Genomic DNA, 17,450 nt, shown 5'->3' on the forward strand with positions numbered 1-17,450 from the left:
GAAGATTTTACCTTTTTCCGAATGAATGCAACAAAACTTAAAAAAAATTAAACTGAGAGAACGCGCCGGGTTTAAGCTCTGGCCTCCACGCAAGAAGAAATGGGGGGGCAGATCAATGGAAATTAAGCTTCAAGATCAACACCATAACATCACCCCCACAAGGGATCAATTCCAAACATGAGCAAAGAAGGCAAAGCAAGTGGCTTAGAGACAGTATTTGTGCTTTCAGCTATCTTTGTAATCTTCTCTTTCATTTTCACTCTTCAATTCTTTTCCACACATGCAAGACAGACAAGAAAGAGGAATCGAATCGTACGAGCGAAACTGTTCAAACGATTAGGCTTAACACAACAATCTACCGATCAATCTTCACCTTCACGCAGAACAGTTCTGGGATTCTTTCATCCATATTGTAATGCCGGCGGAGGCGGTGAAAGAGTTTTATGGCAAGCAATCGAACATCACCTCAGACAAGATCCGGAGATCGTAATCGTGATTTATTCAGGAGACGTTGGACCGGCAGAATCACTCGATGCTACCGACAAAGAGCTTGAGCAAGGCAAAGATGGCGGAGTATCACTTCCAGATGGATCGAAAAGTGTCACAAAAACTGAGATCTTGGAAAGATGTAATGCACGTTTTGCTATACCGTTACACAGTCCAGATTTGGCATCACGTATTCATTTCTTGCCTCTTTCGAATCGGATCCTCGTATCGGATAGCTATTGGAAGCGATTGACTTTATTGGGACAAGCATATGGCAGTATGCGAATGGCATTCGAGGCATGTACTCAATTCTTGCCAGATGTGTTCATTGATTCGATGGGATATGCATTCGCTTATCCTGTCGTACGTTTATTCAATCATCGAATTCCCATCGGCGCTTATGTGCATTATCCAATGATCAGTACAGATATGCTACAAAGGGTAAAAGACAGGAAAGCAGGACATACAAATAATTCAAACGTTTCTGCTAGCAAATGGCGTAGTCAACTTAAATTGGTCTATTATCGCTTGTTCGCTTGGACATATTCCCGTGCTCTAAGAACTGCTGATACTTTGGTCGCCAATGGAAGCTGGACGAGGAATCATCTGAACAATCTCATGTTCGGGACCAAGGCTAGTGGCTTGCCGGATTCCAAAAAGGTGCAAGTGGTATATCCTCCATGTGATACAGCCTCTTTGAACACGTTTCCCTTACAGCAACGTCAGAAGATGACATTGGTCAGCTTAGCCCAATTTCGACCGGAGAAGGAGCATGCAACACAGATAAGAATCATCAAAGACCTGATCGACCAGAGAAAGAGATCAGGGCAAGACATTGACCAAATCAAGCTTATTTGTATGGGCAGCAGTCGCAATGAAGGGGACGAAAAGAGGATTGAGGGATTGAAGCAACTGGTGAAGGAATTGGAAGTCGACAAGCATGTTTCATTCGTCGTCAATGCTCCGTACTCTACCATCTTGGAAAACCTTTCCGTTGCAAGCATTGGACTTAGCACAATGATTGATGAGCATTTCGGTATCAATGTGGTCGAGTTCATGGCAGCAGGTCTTATCACCCTTTCTCATGCGTCTGCAGGCCCATTACTCGATATCGCCGTACCGGAAGATGGACAATTGACAGGCTTTCATGCTTATTCCAACAGCGAATTTGTAGAGGCGGCACAGAAGATCTTTTCGCTTGGCGAGGAAGAAGAGCTGGCAATGCGGCAACGAGCGAGGTCTAGGGCAGTAAAGACGTTTAGCAATGAGGCATTTTGTCTTGCCTGGGAAACACGCCTGTGGAATAGATTGATCGAAGGTGCTGTTTCGAATGAAGAGAAGAAGCGAAAATGATCTGTAACCAAAATAGATGGATATAGAATGAATCGAATTTGTAAAATACAGTTGTATTGACGTGACTCTTGTGTGTGAGATTTTATGACCCTTATAGATGCTTGAATCCAGCGATTTGACTTTTATGTTCTTTTGCATGCGTTAATATGAACGTCGATAATGCTTCATATGTTCGTTCTCCTTCGAATTCTTCGACCTTTTTACCATCAAGGATCAATCGAACAGTTGGATAACCTTGAATGTTGTTTGAAGTGCATAAATCGCCTTGTGCAATACAATCAACCCTACCGAAATGAAAGTCTGATGAATCTGCTAAATGTTCATTCATTCCAACCAGTAGCGACCAAGTCGGAGCAAACTTTTTGCAATGTCCACAATAAGGTGAAAAGAATTCAACTAACCACATCCCCTTTGCAATTGTTTTATCGAAATTTGTTGAAATAAGATTTGTTCCCGTCTTTTCGCCATCTATCGGAGCAGCATTTCCAAAGCAAATGGAAAGCATGAGCGTTGCTAAGAGCATAAATGATTGTATAGAGAATCGCATGATTGGTTATTTGTGATGATGGTTGAGGTTGAGAAAAGAGAGTGTACAGCTTGATGAGGGGCTTAAGAAGGGGATAACGCCCAAAAATAGAGCGGATAACCCGCAACATTCGTATCACTAACGCATTCACTCAATCGACGCCTGCATGTGTTGAATAAAAACGCGCCATCCACGTGCCACAGTGCGGGTACCTTGCCGCACTCTTGCATTATGTAGAACATGTAAAGTACAATGTGCTGATGCCAGCAATTCCCCTTTACAACAATGAACTGATTCTCCCTCCAACTGATCGTGTGCATGAAACCCTGAACCGATTAGTCCAGAATCACACTCCCATTCTACAGCAACGTAATATTGCTGTATCATTCCATTCACATCAGCATGTTCTATTATCTTTAGCGCGTGCAGCTGCTTATACAGTCACCCACAGATTCTCACCATATCTTTGGCATAGGCTTCCATTTAGACTGTGCTAATCTTTCTGTTGTATAATAAAGACGATCTCCTTTTCTTCTCTTGTATGAGTCCTTTGTTGAGATTAGACCTGCTTGACCTTTACAAGACAAGTGAACAAATTTTATCTTTTAATTACCCAAGTGCACCGTGATTAACAATTCCAAGATATCCAAATCATTAAATAAGTCTCTGCTCTGTAATATCTCAGAACTGCAAGGTATGCTTTTAAGGACTATGAAACATTGTCTTGTCATATAATATTTATATGTTGTACAGTGTGGACTAAACTTGTCAATACTATTACCACAAATGAAAAATTGCACAAAAAATGTTAATAATTATAATTTACTAATATTGTAGAATCTTTCCGATTTTAGATTTCTACCGAAAGGTGGACTGACATTTTCTTTATCGATGCATGGTCATTCAAGTGAGCCTGAGATCACAGGTATGATTTCGTAGCAATATCATCTGCATAGGCTTGTATATGAGAATGGTAAAGCTGTGTGAATCTTCTACGCCTAAACACGTGACAATTCAACAAGGCGCGATCGCGTGCGTACCTGACTGCATACAAAAAGGCAATTCTTAAGTAGACCATTCAATCAACAAAATCAAAGCTTGGAGCGTGTGTGATCAGGCACTTTTACACTCTTGCTTGTCTGTTGCTGTGGAGACAATCACAAGAAAACAACACGAATAAAACATTGGGCGTACGCGCATGTATACCATAAAGAATATTAAGAAGCTTAAACTGTGTACACACACAAGAATAAAGTGCCGAATGAATGCAACCATAACACACACGACTTTGTCATTTGATAACTCATCAAACCATCATCATCACATCAAGAACAAGAGAAAAGGGAGACGCGAATGACATCCTAGGGGGACAATCAAACAACAAGGATATCATACACTTCCCCTAGTCACCATAACAATGTCCACATTCAAAAATGAAGTGACAGGTGTCATCGCTCCACCACCAGATGATTCTGACTTTCTTGAAAGTGAAAATGAACAGGATGACGGTCAAAGCTTTATTGACGGACAACAAGATCTTAGCGAAATGGAAGCAGAATTAGCAGCAGTCGCAACCCCAGTCCAGTCTCAAGCAACATCTGTGGGAAGACCACTTCATCCTATGCCTGCCGGAAAGATTATGCAAATGACACACAACTTCTCTTTTACTTATTTCAAGCATCCTGCACCAAGAGCTGATATTCTTAATCGAGACGGAGGAAGAGAAGCAGCCGGATTACCACTCAATCCTTCATCATCTGCCAGATTCACAACAAAAGTCAATCACGATGGAACAACACATTCGGAGCCTCTGCCTGCATCAGCAATAGCACCACACATTTCAGCCGAAGCAAACGTTCATTGGTTTTGCGTGGATTCGGAGTTAGTATACCTAAGCTTTTTTGAGGATTGGGGACCACTGAACGTTGCCATGTTTTATCGATTTTGCTTGCATTTGCATCATCTCATCAATTCTGCTCAAGAGGAATCAACTGCATCGGCAGTAGAAGCAGCGCGGGATTTGCATTTGATCTTATACACAACAAACAATCCAAAAAACAAAGCAAATGCGGCACTTCTAGCGGCAATGTATGCGATGGTTTGCGGTGATGTGAGCCCGGCAGATGCCTTTCATCCTATCAGCACGCTTGAATTGATGCCTTTCCGGGACGCAGGATATGGCAGAGCAGATTATTATTTGACTATTCAGGATATCTTATATGGTGTTCATCGTGCTATTCAAGAAAGACTTTTAGATCTGATGACGTTCGATTTGGAGGAATACGAAACGTATGAGCAGGTACAAAATGGAGATTGGAATTGGATTACCCCCAATATTATTGCATTTGCAAGCCCTAATGACAAAGAGTACGTCGCGGAATTGAGACAAAACAACGGATCAGGAAGACCGGTAACTCCCGGCTTGAGACGTCCGTTGAATAGCACCTTCTTACGCACCGTTCAATATTTCAAATCGCACAATGTGAAATTGGTAGTGCGACTGAATAATCCTTTGTATGACTCAAGGGTATTCGAAAGAGAAGGTATCGAACATGTGGACATGTACTTTGACGATGGATCAAATCCTTGTGAAGAAATCGTACGATCATTTATCGCTCGAGCCGATGAAATTATCTCAAAAGGTGGTGCAATCGCAGTGCATTGCAAAGCAGGCTTAGGAAGAACTGGTGTGTTGATCGGAGCATATTTGGCTTACAGGCATGGCTTTTCAGCGGGCGAATCGATCGGATTTATGCGTATCATGCGACCCGGATGTGTTGTCGGTCCACAACAGCATTTCATGTATCAACAAGTACCTGATTGGATCAGATGGCGCGAGCAAGATGATGCAAATACACGTCTAGAAGAAGCATTGCAGAAGCAAAAAGTGGAATTGTTAGGCAAGAGACGGTATGTTGAATCGACAGTCAGTGATTCAAGCAGCGGCGAAGAAGGAGCAACGGAAGCAGAAATTGAAGCCTCGTTGGGCGATGAAAATCAACGCAAGAATAAAAAGCAAAGAATGTACATCGCTGCTCCAAGTACGCCGAAGCGAGAAGAAGAAAAGAGTCGAGATGATACGATTCGATTGGCAAAGCCTACGCCATGCGTTGGTCAGCCAAGAAAGAGCCCAAGTCCGACCCGCAAACGTGCAGCACAAGCACAAGCTCCTGCCACTGTGGCCCGTATGGGTGGAAATGGAACGTTGGCCGGCAGTCGAGGAAGAATTGTTAGTGCTGATAGTATTCGGTCTTCAGCTGCTTCATCTAGATCGCTTGAGCTGGATACGCAAATCAATACTGCTCCTATCCGATCGGATTTTGAGGTAAATGTCGACGTTCACCTTCAAGTGAACACAGGCGAAAAGCCAACAGCAGAGACGACTACGATTGAGGAAATTCGTCCACCTTCTCAACCCTCCCGCGTTCTTGATGCAGCTCAAAAGTTCGATTCGCAGTCTTCATTGGATGAAGCACAAAGTCAGGAGAAGCGCTCTTTATCTCCTTCGAGGTCTGACAAAAAGTACTTGAAGACGAACGTGTCACCCTCGAATAACAAGCAATCTCAAGCTCAGCCAGCATCAATTGACGATGGTTTGTTTGTAGAAGGATGGCAAAGTCCTGAACCACCATCGTCATTTTCACAAAGATTGGTAAACTCATCACCAAAGCGAAGTCCAGTAAAAGAGGAACCTTCTCCCGGTACACCTACTTCCCCTTCCACGCCTACTGGTGTCCAACGAGCAAGTCCTCACATTCGCGAACGATTTGGTCTACGTGAAGCAGGATCAAATCAAAACACACCTCGCAGCCGCAAAGAAGCTTTGAATGGAACAGCTGTTGCATCTGCTAGCGGAAAGCCAAGCAGTAGTGGAAGCACAGAAAGCATCTCGAGCAATGGAAGTGTGACAAGTCGTGATGCGATGGGAAGCAGTGATGATTTGACACCTTCCTTGCAACCTGGTCCGTTGGAAAAGATTATCAGAAGTGAATCACAACAGATAAATGCGGCACCTGTCATTCCTCCTTCGGCCAGTATCACGGCCGCACTTTCATCGCCAAGCAAACCACAACCGTCCCGAGTAGTCCCTTCTTCACGAAGACCAATCAGCAGAACAACGTCAAACTCTTCTGCAGCCTCTTCATCTTCTCAAAAGGCTGGTCGTCCGATTAGCCGACCTGTCTCTTCAATGGCCACTACACGCAAGCCAAGTAACAATACTCAGCACAACAATGGTGTTCGACCTGGTACATCTACTTCCCAATCAAACACAGCCACCACTGTCCAGCGACATGCTTCTAGTGCAGCCAATTCTGCCGGTAGAGTGGCAGCAGCACGAGAGCGTTTAGCACAAAAAGAGGCTGCAAATGCTGACCTGGGTCATCGTACCAGCGTCAAACGTCCTCGTGAACAAGGAAATCCTCAATCGGTTACTCAAAACGGTAGTGCCAGAGCGCCAAGCCGCGCAGGACATCCAGTGATTGCGAATGGCACTCAAGCTACTCATCGTCCCGCTCTGGCAACAGCACCCTCATCGGCAGTCAACGGAGGTGTACGACAGACTAGCAATGGCGGCGTACCAAGGTTTGCGATGAGCACAGCAGCTAGTGCTGCAAAGGCAGCAGCAGCAGCACCTACAAATAAGATTCAAACAAACACAGTGCAATCTATCACCGCCACAAACGCAAACGGACCCACAACAAATCGATTTGCAACGTATTCTAGAGCAGGACCTAATTATTCTCATCTAAATCATACAACCGCAGCACAGTCAGCCCATGCGGCAACATTGAACCGTTTACACGGAAGAAACGTTCACAGAAGGAGAAGCAGTATGGGCGAAGCTGATATTATTATGTAATTTTATCTCGATTTCTTTTTTTCTTTTTTCACGCAGCATTATTAAACATCTATACGTTTTTCATGTCAATTCATTTATGACTTTTTTAGAGAAAGAATGATTAAAATACAATTATGAACCTTAAATCAGGAAATTTGATATTCATCTGCACCTCCATAATTGCCCATGACACCTTGTCGTTTGTGCAATTTACCCAATTCACGTACTTTAGCATACATTCTTGCTTCTGTGTCTTCATTACGTTGGAATTGCAATTTGGCAGGTTTACGACCGTCAAAGATATCGTCTTCATCGTCTTCAATTTCAGCAATGCTGCTATCACCCGTTTCGTTCGAGGGTAAGGCGGATTTTGTTGCATCTGCCACGGTATCCCTCTTACGCTTCTTGTCATCCTGTTTGCCCATATAAGCAACTTTTTGTTGTTTTTGTTGTTGTTGAACTTTTGCTCGAATTTCACCCGGCGCTTCACGCAAAGAGAATGCTTTTGCCAAATGTCCCAATTGCAATTTCGCAATCGCAAAGATATGACGTTCACTCGGCGGATGGGTAGCATAAGCACGAAGATGTGCTAAATATGCACGTCTTGCCATTCCAGTCCTTTCTTCAGTGGAAACCGTCCATCTTTCCAACGCCATTTGTGCGTCCGTTGCTCGGGTTTGGGTTTGAACCAAATCAGATCCTCCAAATCCATCACGTAAGATTGAAACAGGTTCACGTCGTTGCATTACCCCTTTCTCTTTCCCGATCGCTGTTTCATAATGTTGAATGCATTCTTCTTCATTGGGCAAAACCATTAGCCAACTTTCACCAATCTCTCCCGCACGAGCTGTTCGTCCGATCCTGTGGACGTATTCGTCTGCACCTTTTTCGGTTGGTGGATCAACTTGAATGACATGTGAGACATGCAAATCCAATCCACGCGATGCAACACTTGTACAGAATAGGATTGATGCTTGTTTGGATTGAGAAAATGCTTTTAGGGATGCTTGACGTGCTTGTGCAGTGAGGGATCCGTGCAGTTTGAACAAAGAAGTTGAAGGAAGTAATTGAGAGGTATATTCGATCTTGTTCTTCTCCTTCTCTTCGTCCTCAGCGTTGTCATCAAACACACGAGCCATAGTCACACCTGACATTGCGGCTAGATGATAGTCAACGCTGTCTGTACAACTCAAAAAGACCATAATCTTGGCTGTGTTGGACATTGAGATGCTACGTCGGAGCAAGGCAAGCAGGATGATCAATCTCTGTTTTGTCGGTACAATAACGTAGTATTGTGATAGTTGTGCTGGGGCAGCGATCGCTGCATTCTTATTTCCATCCGATGTGCTTTCTTCCGTTTCCGATTCCGCCTCCTTGCTTGCATCACTTCGGATCAACTTAGGATCGTGTAAACTTTTACCTGCCAAGACCTGTACACCTTCATCAAGAGTTGCACTGCACAAGATCGTTCTGCGATTATGTCTCCACCATGCTTCACCGAATGTATCAAGAATTTCTGATTCCTCAAACGTCTGACCTGTGAATTGATTGCCTAATTCATCCCGCATTCTCTGCCTTTGCAATTCGCAAGCTGCTCTTCTGCGTGCATCGATGGCTTTCAGGATATCATTCAGAGTCTCTTCGAATCCTAATTGCAACAGTCTATCAGCTTCGTCTAAGACCAACCATTGTAAACGACCGACATCAAGTGCTGCCGTATTACGAAGATGATCCAACAAACGACCTGGAGTTGCTACGATGATTGGCAAACCTTTTCGTAGCCTTGACTTTTCGTGATTTTTAGTCGCTCCTCCAGATAAAAGACCGGGCACGATCCATCTCGTTCTTCGTACTGCTGAATCTTGCTCATCAGAGTCTTCTTCAGTTGTACTTTTTGCAGCTAAATGCAAACTGCACAAAGATTCTACAACTTCGTAAATTTGACGTGCAAGTTCGCGTGTTGGTGCTAGGATGATCGCCAACGTTCCCAAACAGCTTCTATCGATCCAACTTGATTGACAGAAAGGTAAAAGACTTTGAATGATCGGCAAAAGGTAGCAGAGTGTCTTTCCACTACCAGTTTGAGCATGCAGTAAGGCATCACGTTCGAATGATGAACTTGAGAGCAGGAAGGGCAGAGCGGTCTTTTGAATACCTGTAGGTCTTGTAATTTTCATCTTTTCTGATTTGAGATGAGCGACCAATAATGGGTCTAATTGCAGGGAACCAAAGTCTGACACTTTAGATGGCGCATTTGTTGGATCGTATCGCTGTTGCTTTTCTTCTTTTTCTTTTGTCTCTTGTAATGCATCTGATCCAGCAAACAGAGAAGAAATCACAGCTGTGCCTCTCGTGCTCTTGGGTGCCGAAGATTGCTTTGAAGTAGATGATGTCGCTCCGCTCGCTGTTTTAGAAGCATTTCTTTCGCCAAGAGAAGTCGACCTCGATATTGCTTTTTGAGAAGAAGACTGCACTTCTCTTCCTCCATTCTGCTCTTTCCGTGAATGCAGTGATGCGGAAGCGGATCGAGGCTGTGTCTTTGGGCTCGGTCCTGATGTAGGTTGCTCTGTCTTCTTCTCAGTAGGAGCAGACGTTACAGCAGAAGCGACTCTTCTGCCATTGTTCTTGCCTTGACTTCTTCTTGGTTGTTGTTGTACTTTACTGCTTGAGGCTGTAGGTGCAGCAAAGTTCAAAAGCAATCCATCATCATCCATCTTGCCTTGATAAGTGTTGACAAATAAGATGAAGTGTTGGTAGCAATGTTGCCATCCTTGCTTGCTAAAGTTATTTGTTTCCTTCAAAATAAGAATATTTGGAAATTTTAAAATCCGCGTTCCGAGTTGAGGCACTTTAGCCAACAAATTTTTTTGGAATTAATTATTGAAAAAAAGCTGCAAGGCGAGCAAAAAATATTTGACTGAAATTTTACCCTTTGCAGTGTTTAACATTTTTATACATTCTAATTTATAATCCTTCTTCCTACAAATCATCATCTTATTGAAGCTCAAGCCAAGATGGCACCTTCTATAGAGCCAGTGAGCGCTATAGTAACCGAAAATGGTCTAAGACATCGTTCAAAAGCAAGAGGTCTTCTCAACGCTTCAAATTTGCCAGCTTTGCAAAATTTGATCAAACGTGATCCCGGTTCGTATGTGGATGATTTTCGATCACAATGGAATCATTACGAGAGCTTAAGACAGCTATATACAGGATCAGTAGCAATGGATTCTATGGATATCGGTATGGCAAGCAACACACGTGTATTGAACAAAGATCAAGAGGACAAATTCGTTGCTTTGCTATCCTTTGTCACTCAGTTGGCTCCAAGCTTTCCTGAAATGACCTCACCACTATTCCAACAACTTTCATCTCTTTTGTTGGAGCATCACGCAATCATTGGAAAGGAAGTTCGTTCGGCATGTGTTAGAAGCTTAGTGCTCATGCGCAATCGTGATGTGATCTCAAGTGAGCAATTGCTCAAGACTTTGTTCCCTCTTTTGCTCGCATCGCCTTCGTCCTCTTTGCGATCTCTGTTACAACGCACGATCACTACAGATTTGAAGAACGCAAATGCAAAGTCGAGAAATCATTCTTTGAATCGTGTCGTTCAAGGTCTGTTGTTTGGTGTGGTAGAAGTTGGAATGCCAGGCCATGGCTCTGATCCTACTCTTGCACGATCCGGGTATGGCAAAAAAGATGCAGGAAGCAAATCAGGCGGAGAAGCTTTATGGGCTGTGAGATTAGCAGCTGATCTATGGAGCAAAAGAATATGGAACGATGAAAAGACGGTTTCGCTTTTAGCTCTGGCTTGCTTGCACCCTCATCCTCGAGTACAATCTTCAGCTGTGCGATTTTTCCTTGGCGATTTGAATTCAAGCGAAGCAGGTGACAATTCCGATTCAGAGAACGATAGTGACAATGAAGGTGAAATTCCAAACGTCTCATCATTGGTTCACAAGCGAAAGGTAAACAAAAAGACAAGATCAAATGATAAGAAAGTGCGAGCTGCCGCAACTTTGGCAAAGAGACGCAAAAAGGCGTTGGAAGATAAGCGAATCGAAAAGGAAGGCCAAGAAGGAGATAGCAATGTGGCAGCCGTTCACTTGCTCAATGATCCTCAAGGCTTTGGAGAGAAACTGTTTGAAGAATTGAAGAGAGGCGATAAAAGACTTTTGTTGGAACACAAAGTGCGAATCATGCAGTTGCTAGCCCGCGTGATGAGCTCACACAAAGCTTGTGTTTTGGGATTCTACTCTTATGCGGTGAAGTACATGATGCCTCATCAAACGCACATCACCTTGATCTTGGTCTCTGTCGCACAATCCGTTCACACGCAAACTCCGCCTTCTGTCTTGTTGCCACTAATCCGCAAGCTTGCACACAATTTCGTTCATCCAGGTGTTGGACCTGAAGTGGTCGCAGCAGGTATCAACACAATTCGTGAGATTTGTGCTCGTCAAATCTGGGCCCTAGGATCTGAAGATGTTGAGTATGATGACGAGGAAGAACAAGGTCCTGCTGCGATTATAGCAGAAGATGGCACAACAACAATTGCAAACACAGTCAACACAAGTAAGACCATGAAGACGAGAGTGGATGACGGACGCGACCTTTTGGAAGATTTGATTTCGTATCGCAAGAGTAAGGATAAAGGTGTTGCAGCCGCAAGTCGAGGTATTTTGATGCTGTACAGAAAGGAGAATCCTAAATTGTTGCCACGCAAAGAACGCGGAAAGGACGGATCCATGAAAGCAGACAAGGATGAATATACCGTTCGCGGATTTGGAGAGAATGGCGAGGTAACCCATGGAATCGCAGGGTTGGATTTATTGGCCAAACACTTGGAAGAAGCCGACAGTGAAGCAGAAGAAGAACGTGATCGACAGGCATGGGACGGCTGGGATCAAGACAGTGATGATAGCGATGCTAGCAGTGGTGGATGGATCAACGTTAGTAGCGAAGGAGAAGATTTTGACGTGAGCGACAGCGAAGACGAAGAAGGCAAGAAGGCAAAATCTACAACAAATGGAGACGAAGCACAGAAGTCTCAATTGGAACGTGTGCGTGAAAGAAGGATGGCTAAACGTGAATCCAGAAGAAAGGCACGCTTGGGCGAAGAGGAACCCAAAGAAGATTCAGATGCAGAAAAGAAAGAAGAAAAAGTTGAAGTCAAAGTGGATGAGAGTACGAACAATGAAGCAGCTAAAGCCATCGAAGAATTGGCAACTACACGTATCTTGACACCGGCCGATTTCGCCCTCTTGAACAAGTTACGATTAGAAGCAGCTCAGAGTGCACTTTCTTCTGCAAAGAGTGGTAGTAAAGCACAACAAGCTCTCAAAAAGGAGATTGCACAATTGGAACAAAGAAGGAAGAGAAACGATGGAGGAAATAATGCAAGTTTATCTTCCATTGACGCCATTGCCAACGGGACCATTTCTAAAGGAGGAGTTGTGAATGAACTAGACATCTTAGGAGTGGGCAAAAAGAGAAAGATGGATTATGAAGAACGAATGGCCAGTATCGAAAAAGGAAGAGAAGGTCGTGAAGCATTTGGTAGTAAGAAGGGCAAACGAAACAAAGCAACACCAAGTAGTTCAAGTAACGCTGATAAGAAGAAGAGTAAGCCATACATGATGGTTGCCCATAGTTTATCCGTAAAGGATAAAAAGAATGCCAAATTATCAGAAAAGTCTCGTCGCTTAAAATTGGCAAAAGACAAACAACGCAAACAATACAAGTAGAATTTTCATTTTTGTACAATAGTAAGATAGAATTCATTGCTTTTACAGGTCTAGCATATTTTTTGTATAATGGTATAGTACATATCCATGCATCAAACTTCTTCTTCTGATTCGATCAAATCTTCTTCAACTGCACGACGCATGCGTCCTTTCTTTGGCTTCTTTGATGGTCGACTATCTTCATCGCCATCTTCGTCACCACCTTCATCTTCACTACCCACACGAGGACGTGATTTGCGAGATCTTTTCTCACTTTTTGCAGCACTGCTTCTGCTTTTCTTCTTCTTTTCGCCATTTGCTCCTGCACGTTTTCGACTTAAATCTCTCAATTTGGCACGTCGATCGCCATTTGCTTCTCCATTGCCTTCATCTTCTTCCCCCGAATCGACCACTTTACCCAATACTTCTTCATCGCTGAATTCACCTTGTTCAACTTCAGCATCATCATCCACGACCATTCCGTCGTCCGAATCAAGAAGACTTCCTCGATCGTCATCTTCACTTTCGATCTCACTACCACCTTCATCCATCTTACGACGTCCTTTACTCTTCTTCTTTCGAGATCCGTTTGCAGTCGAACGTGGTCCACTGGATTTCTTCTTGGCCTCTTCCACTTCTACGTATTCCCATGCTCGAATTTCTTCATTTCTTCGTTTACGTTCTTCTTCAATCTCTTCTGCGTGTTGTCGTCTTTGCGCTTCACGTTCCATCAATTCACGTTCAACGGCTTCTTGTCGTTCACGTTGACGAGCAGCGATTGCATCCCTTTCACTTTGGACACGATCTTCGTATGCTTTTTGTTCTTCGATGTTCTTTTGTGCCGATCGTTTCAACGATGATTCTCCGTACAAGATGCGCTGTTCGACAACTTCAGCACCGACGTGATGCAACCTCTTCGCTTGAGCGTCGGGCAACAATTCTTTAAAGGTTTCTTGCGCTTCAGCAATACCATCAGCTGCTTCTTGTAAGATGTTCAATTGACGCTCTTCCAAAGGAAGATCAAATAACATTTGCAATACCTTGTGTCGTGTCACAGCAATATTGTATCGAACAAACTTTCCTTCCATCATCGCACCGGAACTTGCTCTTTCTTGTAGTTGCTTCAAGGCTTGTTGCAGATATTCGATAGAAGACTTTAGCATTACGTACGATTTGTTTTGCATTCCCAAAAGGAAGGATGCACGCGCTAGGTATTGCAACAAAGAAGGTTTGGCAGAGAGCAAAGAAGAGGCAGCTGCATTTTCTTCGTCTACTTCTTGCACTCTAGAACGTCTTGCGGCCAACTCGTACGATCTGAGAGCACGTTCATAATCTTCGCGAACCATATACGCATGTCCAGTGCAAATATGAACGCTAGCATCATCATTCACTTCTCGCAGTTTAGTAAGCATATTGATCGCATCTTCTGCACCACGCTTACGCTTCGAATCAATGTCAGGAACACCTTCGGGCGATGAAAGATCGATCAAAGTACCTTCCGCCGATAAGACAGCCATACCTTGCACAGCAAATGCACAACGGCTGTCCTCCGTCAAGGCTTTGTCCAGCAGATCACTGCATCGTAAAAGGGCACGTTGTTTCTCTTCTGCAGAATTTGGTTTGCCGGATTGAACGCTGTGTCCTAGGTTGTAGTAAGCCCATGCCAAAGATGCCAATGTAAAAGCATCATGTCTGGCTTCATCACCCACACGCTTTGCAACTTCTTCAGAGCCAAAAATTCGAACTGCTTGTTCCGATTTCGGTCCCATGAATACTTGTGCAATTGTTTCTTTGATACCGTTCCATTGAGGTGGGTTTGGACTTGCAGGCAAATCTCCTGCAAGGAAGCAAACATAAGCACTCCTCGTATCCAGATTTCCTGGATCGGACGATAAAGCTTCTTTGAGCAATGTATTGCCTAAATGGGTAGCCTCACGATTACCTCTTGCTTGAGGTTTGCAAACTGTTAATAATGCTAGACGCACTTTTGCGTCCACGTACTCTGGATGTGTTGCCAGAACTGCCTCGTATGCCTTTTGAGCATCTTCCAAATTTAGAGAAGCTTCCAATGTACGACCCAAGTTGAACAGAGTGACAGTTTTCTCAGCATCAAGATTGTTCGTGGAGACGGCTTTGGCTGCCAAATTGAGAGTTTCTTGCAATTGTGTGATTGCATTGGTAATGTAAGAGGGGTCTTCGCCAAGATATTCAATTCCTCGAATTGCCAATGTTGCACCCAAATTTGCCCGTAACCGTAAAGCTAAGCTTTCTCTTTCCCCAGCGTCAACAGCGGATTCCAAGCCATCTTGACCGACATCTTGCTTACGTCGACGAATGGCTTTGAGTGCCGAGAGTAGAGCGCCCGCAGAGCGAAGGAAGTCTGGAGTTCCACTGTTTACATCCCGGAACAGATCAGCCAATTGAATGAAATTCGATTCATCTTCCGCTAATCTTGCAAGATCTCGAAGTGATTCCATACCCAGATTCTCCTTTGCCAACGCTGTTCGAGCAAATGCAAGATCTGCGGCTTCAGTGGCACTAGAAGGAGTCGTACCTTCTGTTTGAGAGATCAATTCGTCCACCACTTTGAGACCGTCATCTAGGTCATCTTCAACACCGCTCAACAGAGCACATGCTCCAATACTGCGCATCGTACGCTCAAGGATCAAGCGAGCCCTTTGTCGGTCTGAAATGCGTTCTACAGCAGTGGCACCGGGGTGAGAGTGAGCTCGCAAGGATGCAGCAAAGAGAGATAACTCTATGCAAGCCGAAGAAACGGAAGCAGGTCTGGCAAGAATAGTCTCAGCCGTATTCATTGCACCTAAAATTTCACCACGCGAAGCTTGTAATTGTGTCAGACCCAATACGGCCAAAGCATGTCCTTGATTCAATGATGTCGAGTCGAGATTGGATGTAGTGCGTCCCAGATCTTCTGCTACTCGAGAATAATATCTTTGTGCTTGCGCTCTCAATTCAATGGTTGCCGTACTGGTCTCGTCCAAATAGCTATACAGATGTGCCGTACGTGCAAATGTCAATCTGGCTTGATTGACGGCAGCTAAGTTGTCTGCATACTGGATAGCATGTTCGGCCAATTTGAGAGCTCGTTCGAATTCTTGCTCAGCCTTTACCTTGTCTGTCATGCCCAAATCTGTAGCACGAACACAGAAATGCTCAGCCAGAGCAGCTGCTGCCATTGCTGATTTGTTATCCAGCTTCCATGATGTCTGTATGTGTGCGATACCCTCCTTGTAAAGAGCAGCACGAGCGGCAGATTCTGAGCCATCATAACTTGCCAAAGTTGCTGCATCAATGGCGGACATTTGCTTTGCCATGTTTGTTTTTGACAAGCCCAAGAGTAAGTGAGAAGAAGGATTTGACGGATTGACAACAGCCGCACGAGCCCATGCTCTTTGTGCTTCGTTGATACGACCCATTCCGTGCAAACATAGACCTATTCCGATACGAGGATCCGGGCCAAGCCATTTGTGTGCTTGACTTTCCACCAATTCTCCATCCGGTCCAACGATGGCAGATTCTCCGGCTGCCGATGCTGTTTGAGCAATACTGATTGCCAAAACTTCTTGATACAATTTCAAAGAAGCCACGTATGTCCTTTTACGAAGAAGACAGCATGCTTTTCCCAGCAGAGCAATTGGATTGCGACTTTGTCGTTGAAGAACGACGTCAAAAGTCTTTAATGCATCATCCGTTTTACCTGCGGCGAGCAAATAGATTGCACGTCCCAAGGACATATTGGAGCGAAGTGAGACTGGTTGTCGGCTTGGATCGGATCCTTTTGTAGGGGGAGGCGGAAAGGCGATCGCATTGGAATGCATTGCTGCAGCTGAGATCCATTGATCTTTTGGTTGGATGCCTGGTTGGCTGAGGGTGAGGTTTTGATATTTAGCATCTCTGATGAGCATCTTTGGTAACTGTCTTGCCTTTCCCAATTGCAATGTAGAAAGCATTGCATGAAAAGGAGCAATTTCTTCTGCGATAGCTTGTTGACTTCGATAATGATGCATATCTGGCGGAGGAACGGTTGTCAAAGTTTGAATTGCACTTAGCAAGACAGCTTCACAATCTTGTAATCTTTTGCGTGCACCACATTCGCTCGCCAATTTCAACCAAAAAGATGCCGAACAACGTTCTTCTCGTAAAACTTGAACATAATCTTCAATATCGCTCGGAAGATCGTCCAAGGATAATTCCACCACTTCATCGCCTACCGGCACAGGCAAAACACGGGCGAGATACATCTTTACTCTTCTTCCTGATGACAGAGGATCTCACAAAAGTGGGAGATATCAGATCAACAGGAAAGAAGATGCAATGACTTGTGTGGTGAAGGAAGAGAAAAGGAAGATTCAATACGCGTGCCAATCACACGCTCAATCATTCTCCCGGCCTGGCGATGGGTGTGTTCGTTGTTAATGAGCAGTCGATTACGTAATTGTTTATTTTCTGTACGCCTGCGCACGTGTATTATTTAAAGTGAGTTTTTTTTCTAAGAAATGGA

General features: G+C 44.2%; 6 protein-coding genes across 6 annotated transcripts; 3 read left to right on the forward strand and 3 right to left on the reverse strand.

The window, feature by feature from the left end:
- Positions 1 to 146: 146 nt before the first annotated feature.
- FA14DRAFT_160007 (UDP-Glycosyltransferase/glycogen phosphorylase) lies at positions 147 to 2,246 on the forward strand. The gene has a single exon (XM_025498490.1). The coding sequence runs from the start codon at positions 178 to 180 to the stop codon at positions 1,837 to 1,839; it is 1,662 nt and encodes a 553-aa protein (XP_025358739.1). The 5' UTR covers positions 147 to 177; the 3' UTR covers positions 1,840 to 2,246.
- FA14DRAFT_118929 (thioredoxin-domain-containing protein) lies at positions 1,931 to 2,344 on the reverse strand (the record flags this gene model as incomplete). Its single annotated transcript, XM_025496323.1, has 1 exon — positions 1,931 to 2,344. One exon carries the CDS (start codon positions 2,342 to 2,344, stop codon positions 1,931 to 1,933), a length of 414 nt encoding a protein of 137 aa, XP_025358740.1.
- Positions 2,345 to 3,644: 1,300 nt separating this feature from the next.
- Positions 3,645 to 7,314, forward strand: FA14DRAFT_160009 (uncharacterized protein). The gene has a single exon (XM_025498491.1). The coding sequence runs from the start codon at positions 3,783 to 3,785 to the stop codon at positions 7,224 to 7,226; it is 3,444 nt and encodes a 1,147-aa protein (XP_025358741.1). The 5' UTR covers positions 3,645 to 3,782; the 3' UTR covers positions 7,227 to 7,314.
- Positions 7,315 to 7,666: 352 nt separating this feature from the next.
- On the reverse strand, positions 7,667 to 9,916 carry FA14DRAFT_113493 (DEAD-domain-containing protein; the record flags this gene model as incomplete). The annotated part of the gene is made up of 1 exon (XM_025496015.1): positions 7,667 to 9,916. A coding segment is annotated over one exon (2,250 nt), but the record flags the coding sequence as incomplete, so codon positions are not given.
- Positions 9,917 to 10,196: 280 nt separating this feature from the next.
- On the forward strand, positions 10,197 to 12,949 carry FA14DRAFT_143519 (SDA1-domain-containing protein; the record flags this gene model as incomplete). Its single annotated transcript, XM_025497213.1, has 3 exons — positions 10,197 to 11,689; positions 11,792 to 12,521; positions 12,594 to 12,949. The coding sequence occupies exons 1-3, from the start codon at positions 10,220 to 10,222 to the stop codon at positions 12,947 to 12,949; spliced, it is 2,556 nt and encodes an 851-aa protein (XP_025358743.1). The 5' UTR covers positions 10,197 to 10,219.
- A 46-nt stretch (positions 12,950 to 12,995) lies between these two features.
- Positions 12,996 to 17,433, reverse strand: FA14DRAFT_27049 (protein prenylyltransferase). Its single transcript, XM_025502099.1, has one exon. It carries the CDS (start codon positions 17,188 to 17,190, stop codon positions 13,042 to 13,044), a length of 4,149 nt encoding a protein of 1,382 aa, XP_025358744.1. The 5' UTR covers positions 17,191 to 17,433; the 3' UTR covers positions 12,996 to 13,041.
- Positions 17,434 to 17,450: the final 17 nt, after the last annotated feature.

This window comes from Meira miltonrushii (genome assembly GCF_003144205.1).
Source record: "Meira miltonrushii strain MCA 3882 unplaced genomic scaffold FA14scaffold_1, whole genome shotgun sequence".
NCBI classification, from domain to species: domain Eukaryota; kingdom Fungi; phylum Basidiomycota; class Exobasidiomycetes; order Exobasidiales; family Brachybasidiaceae; genus Meira; species Meira miltonrushii.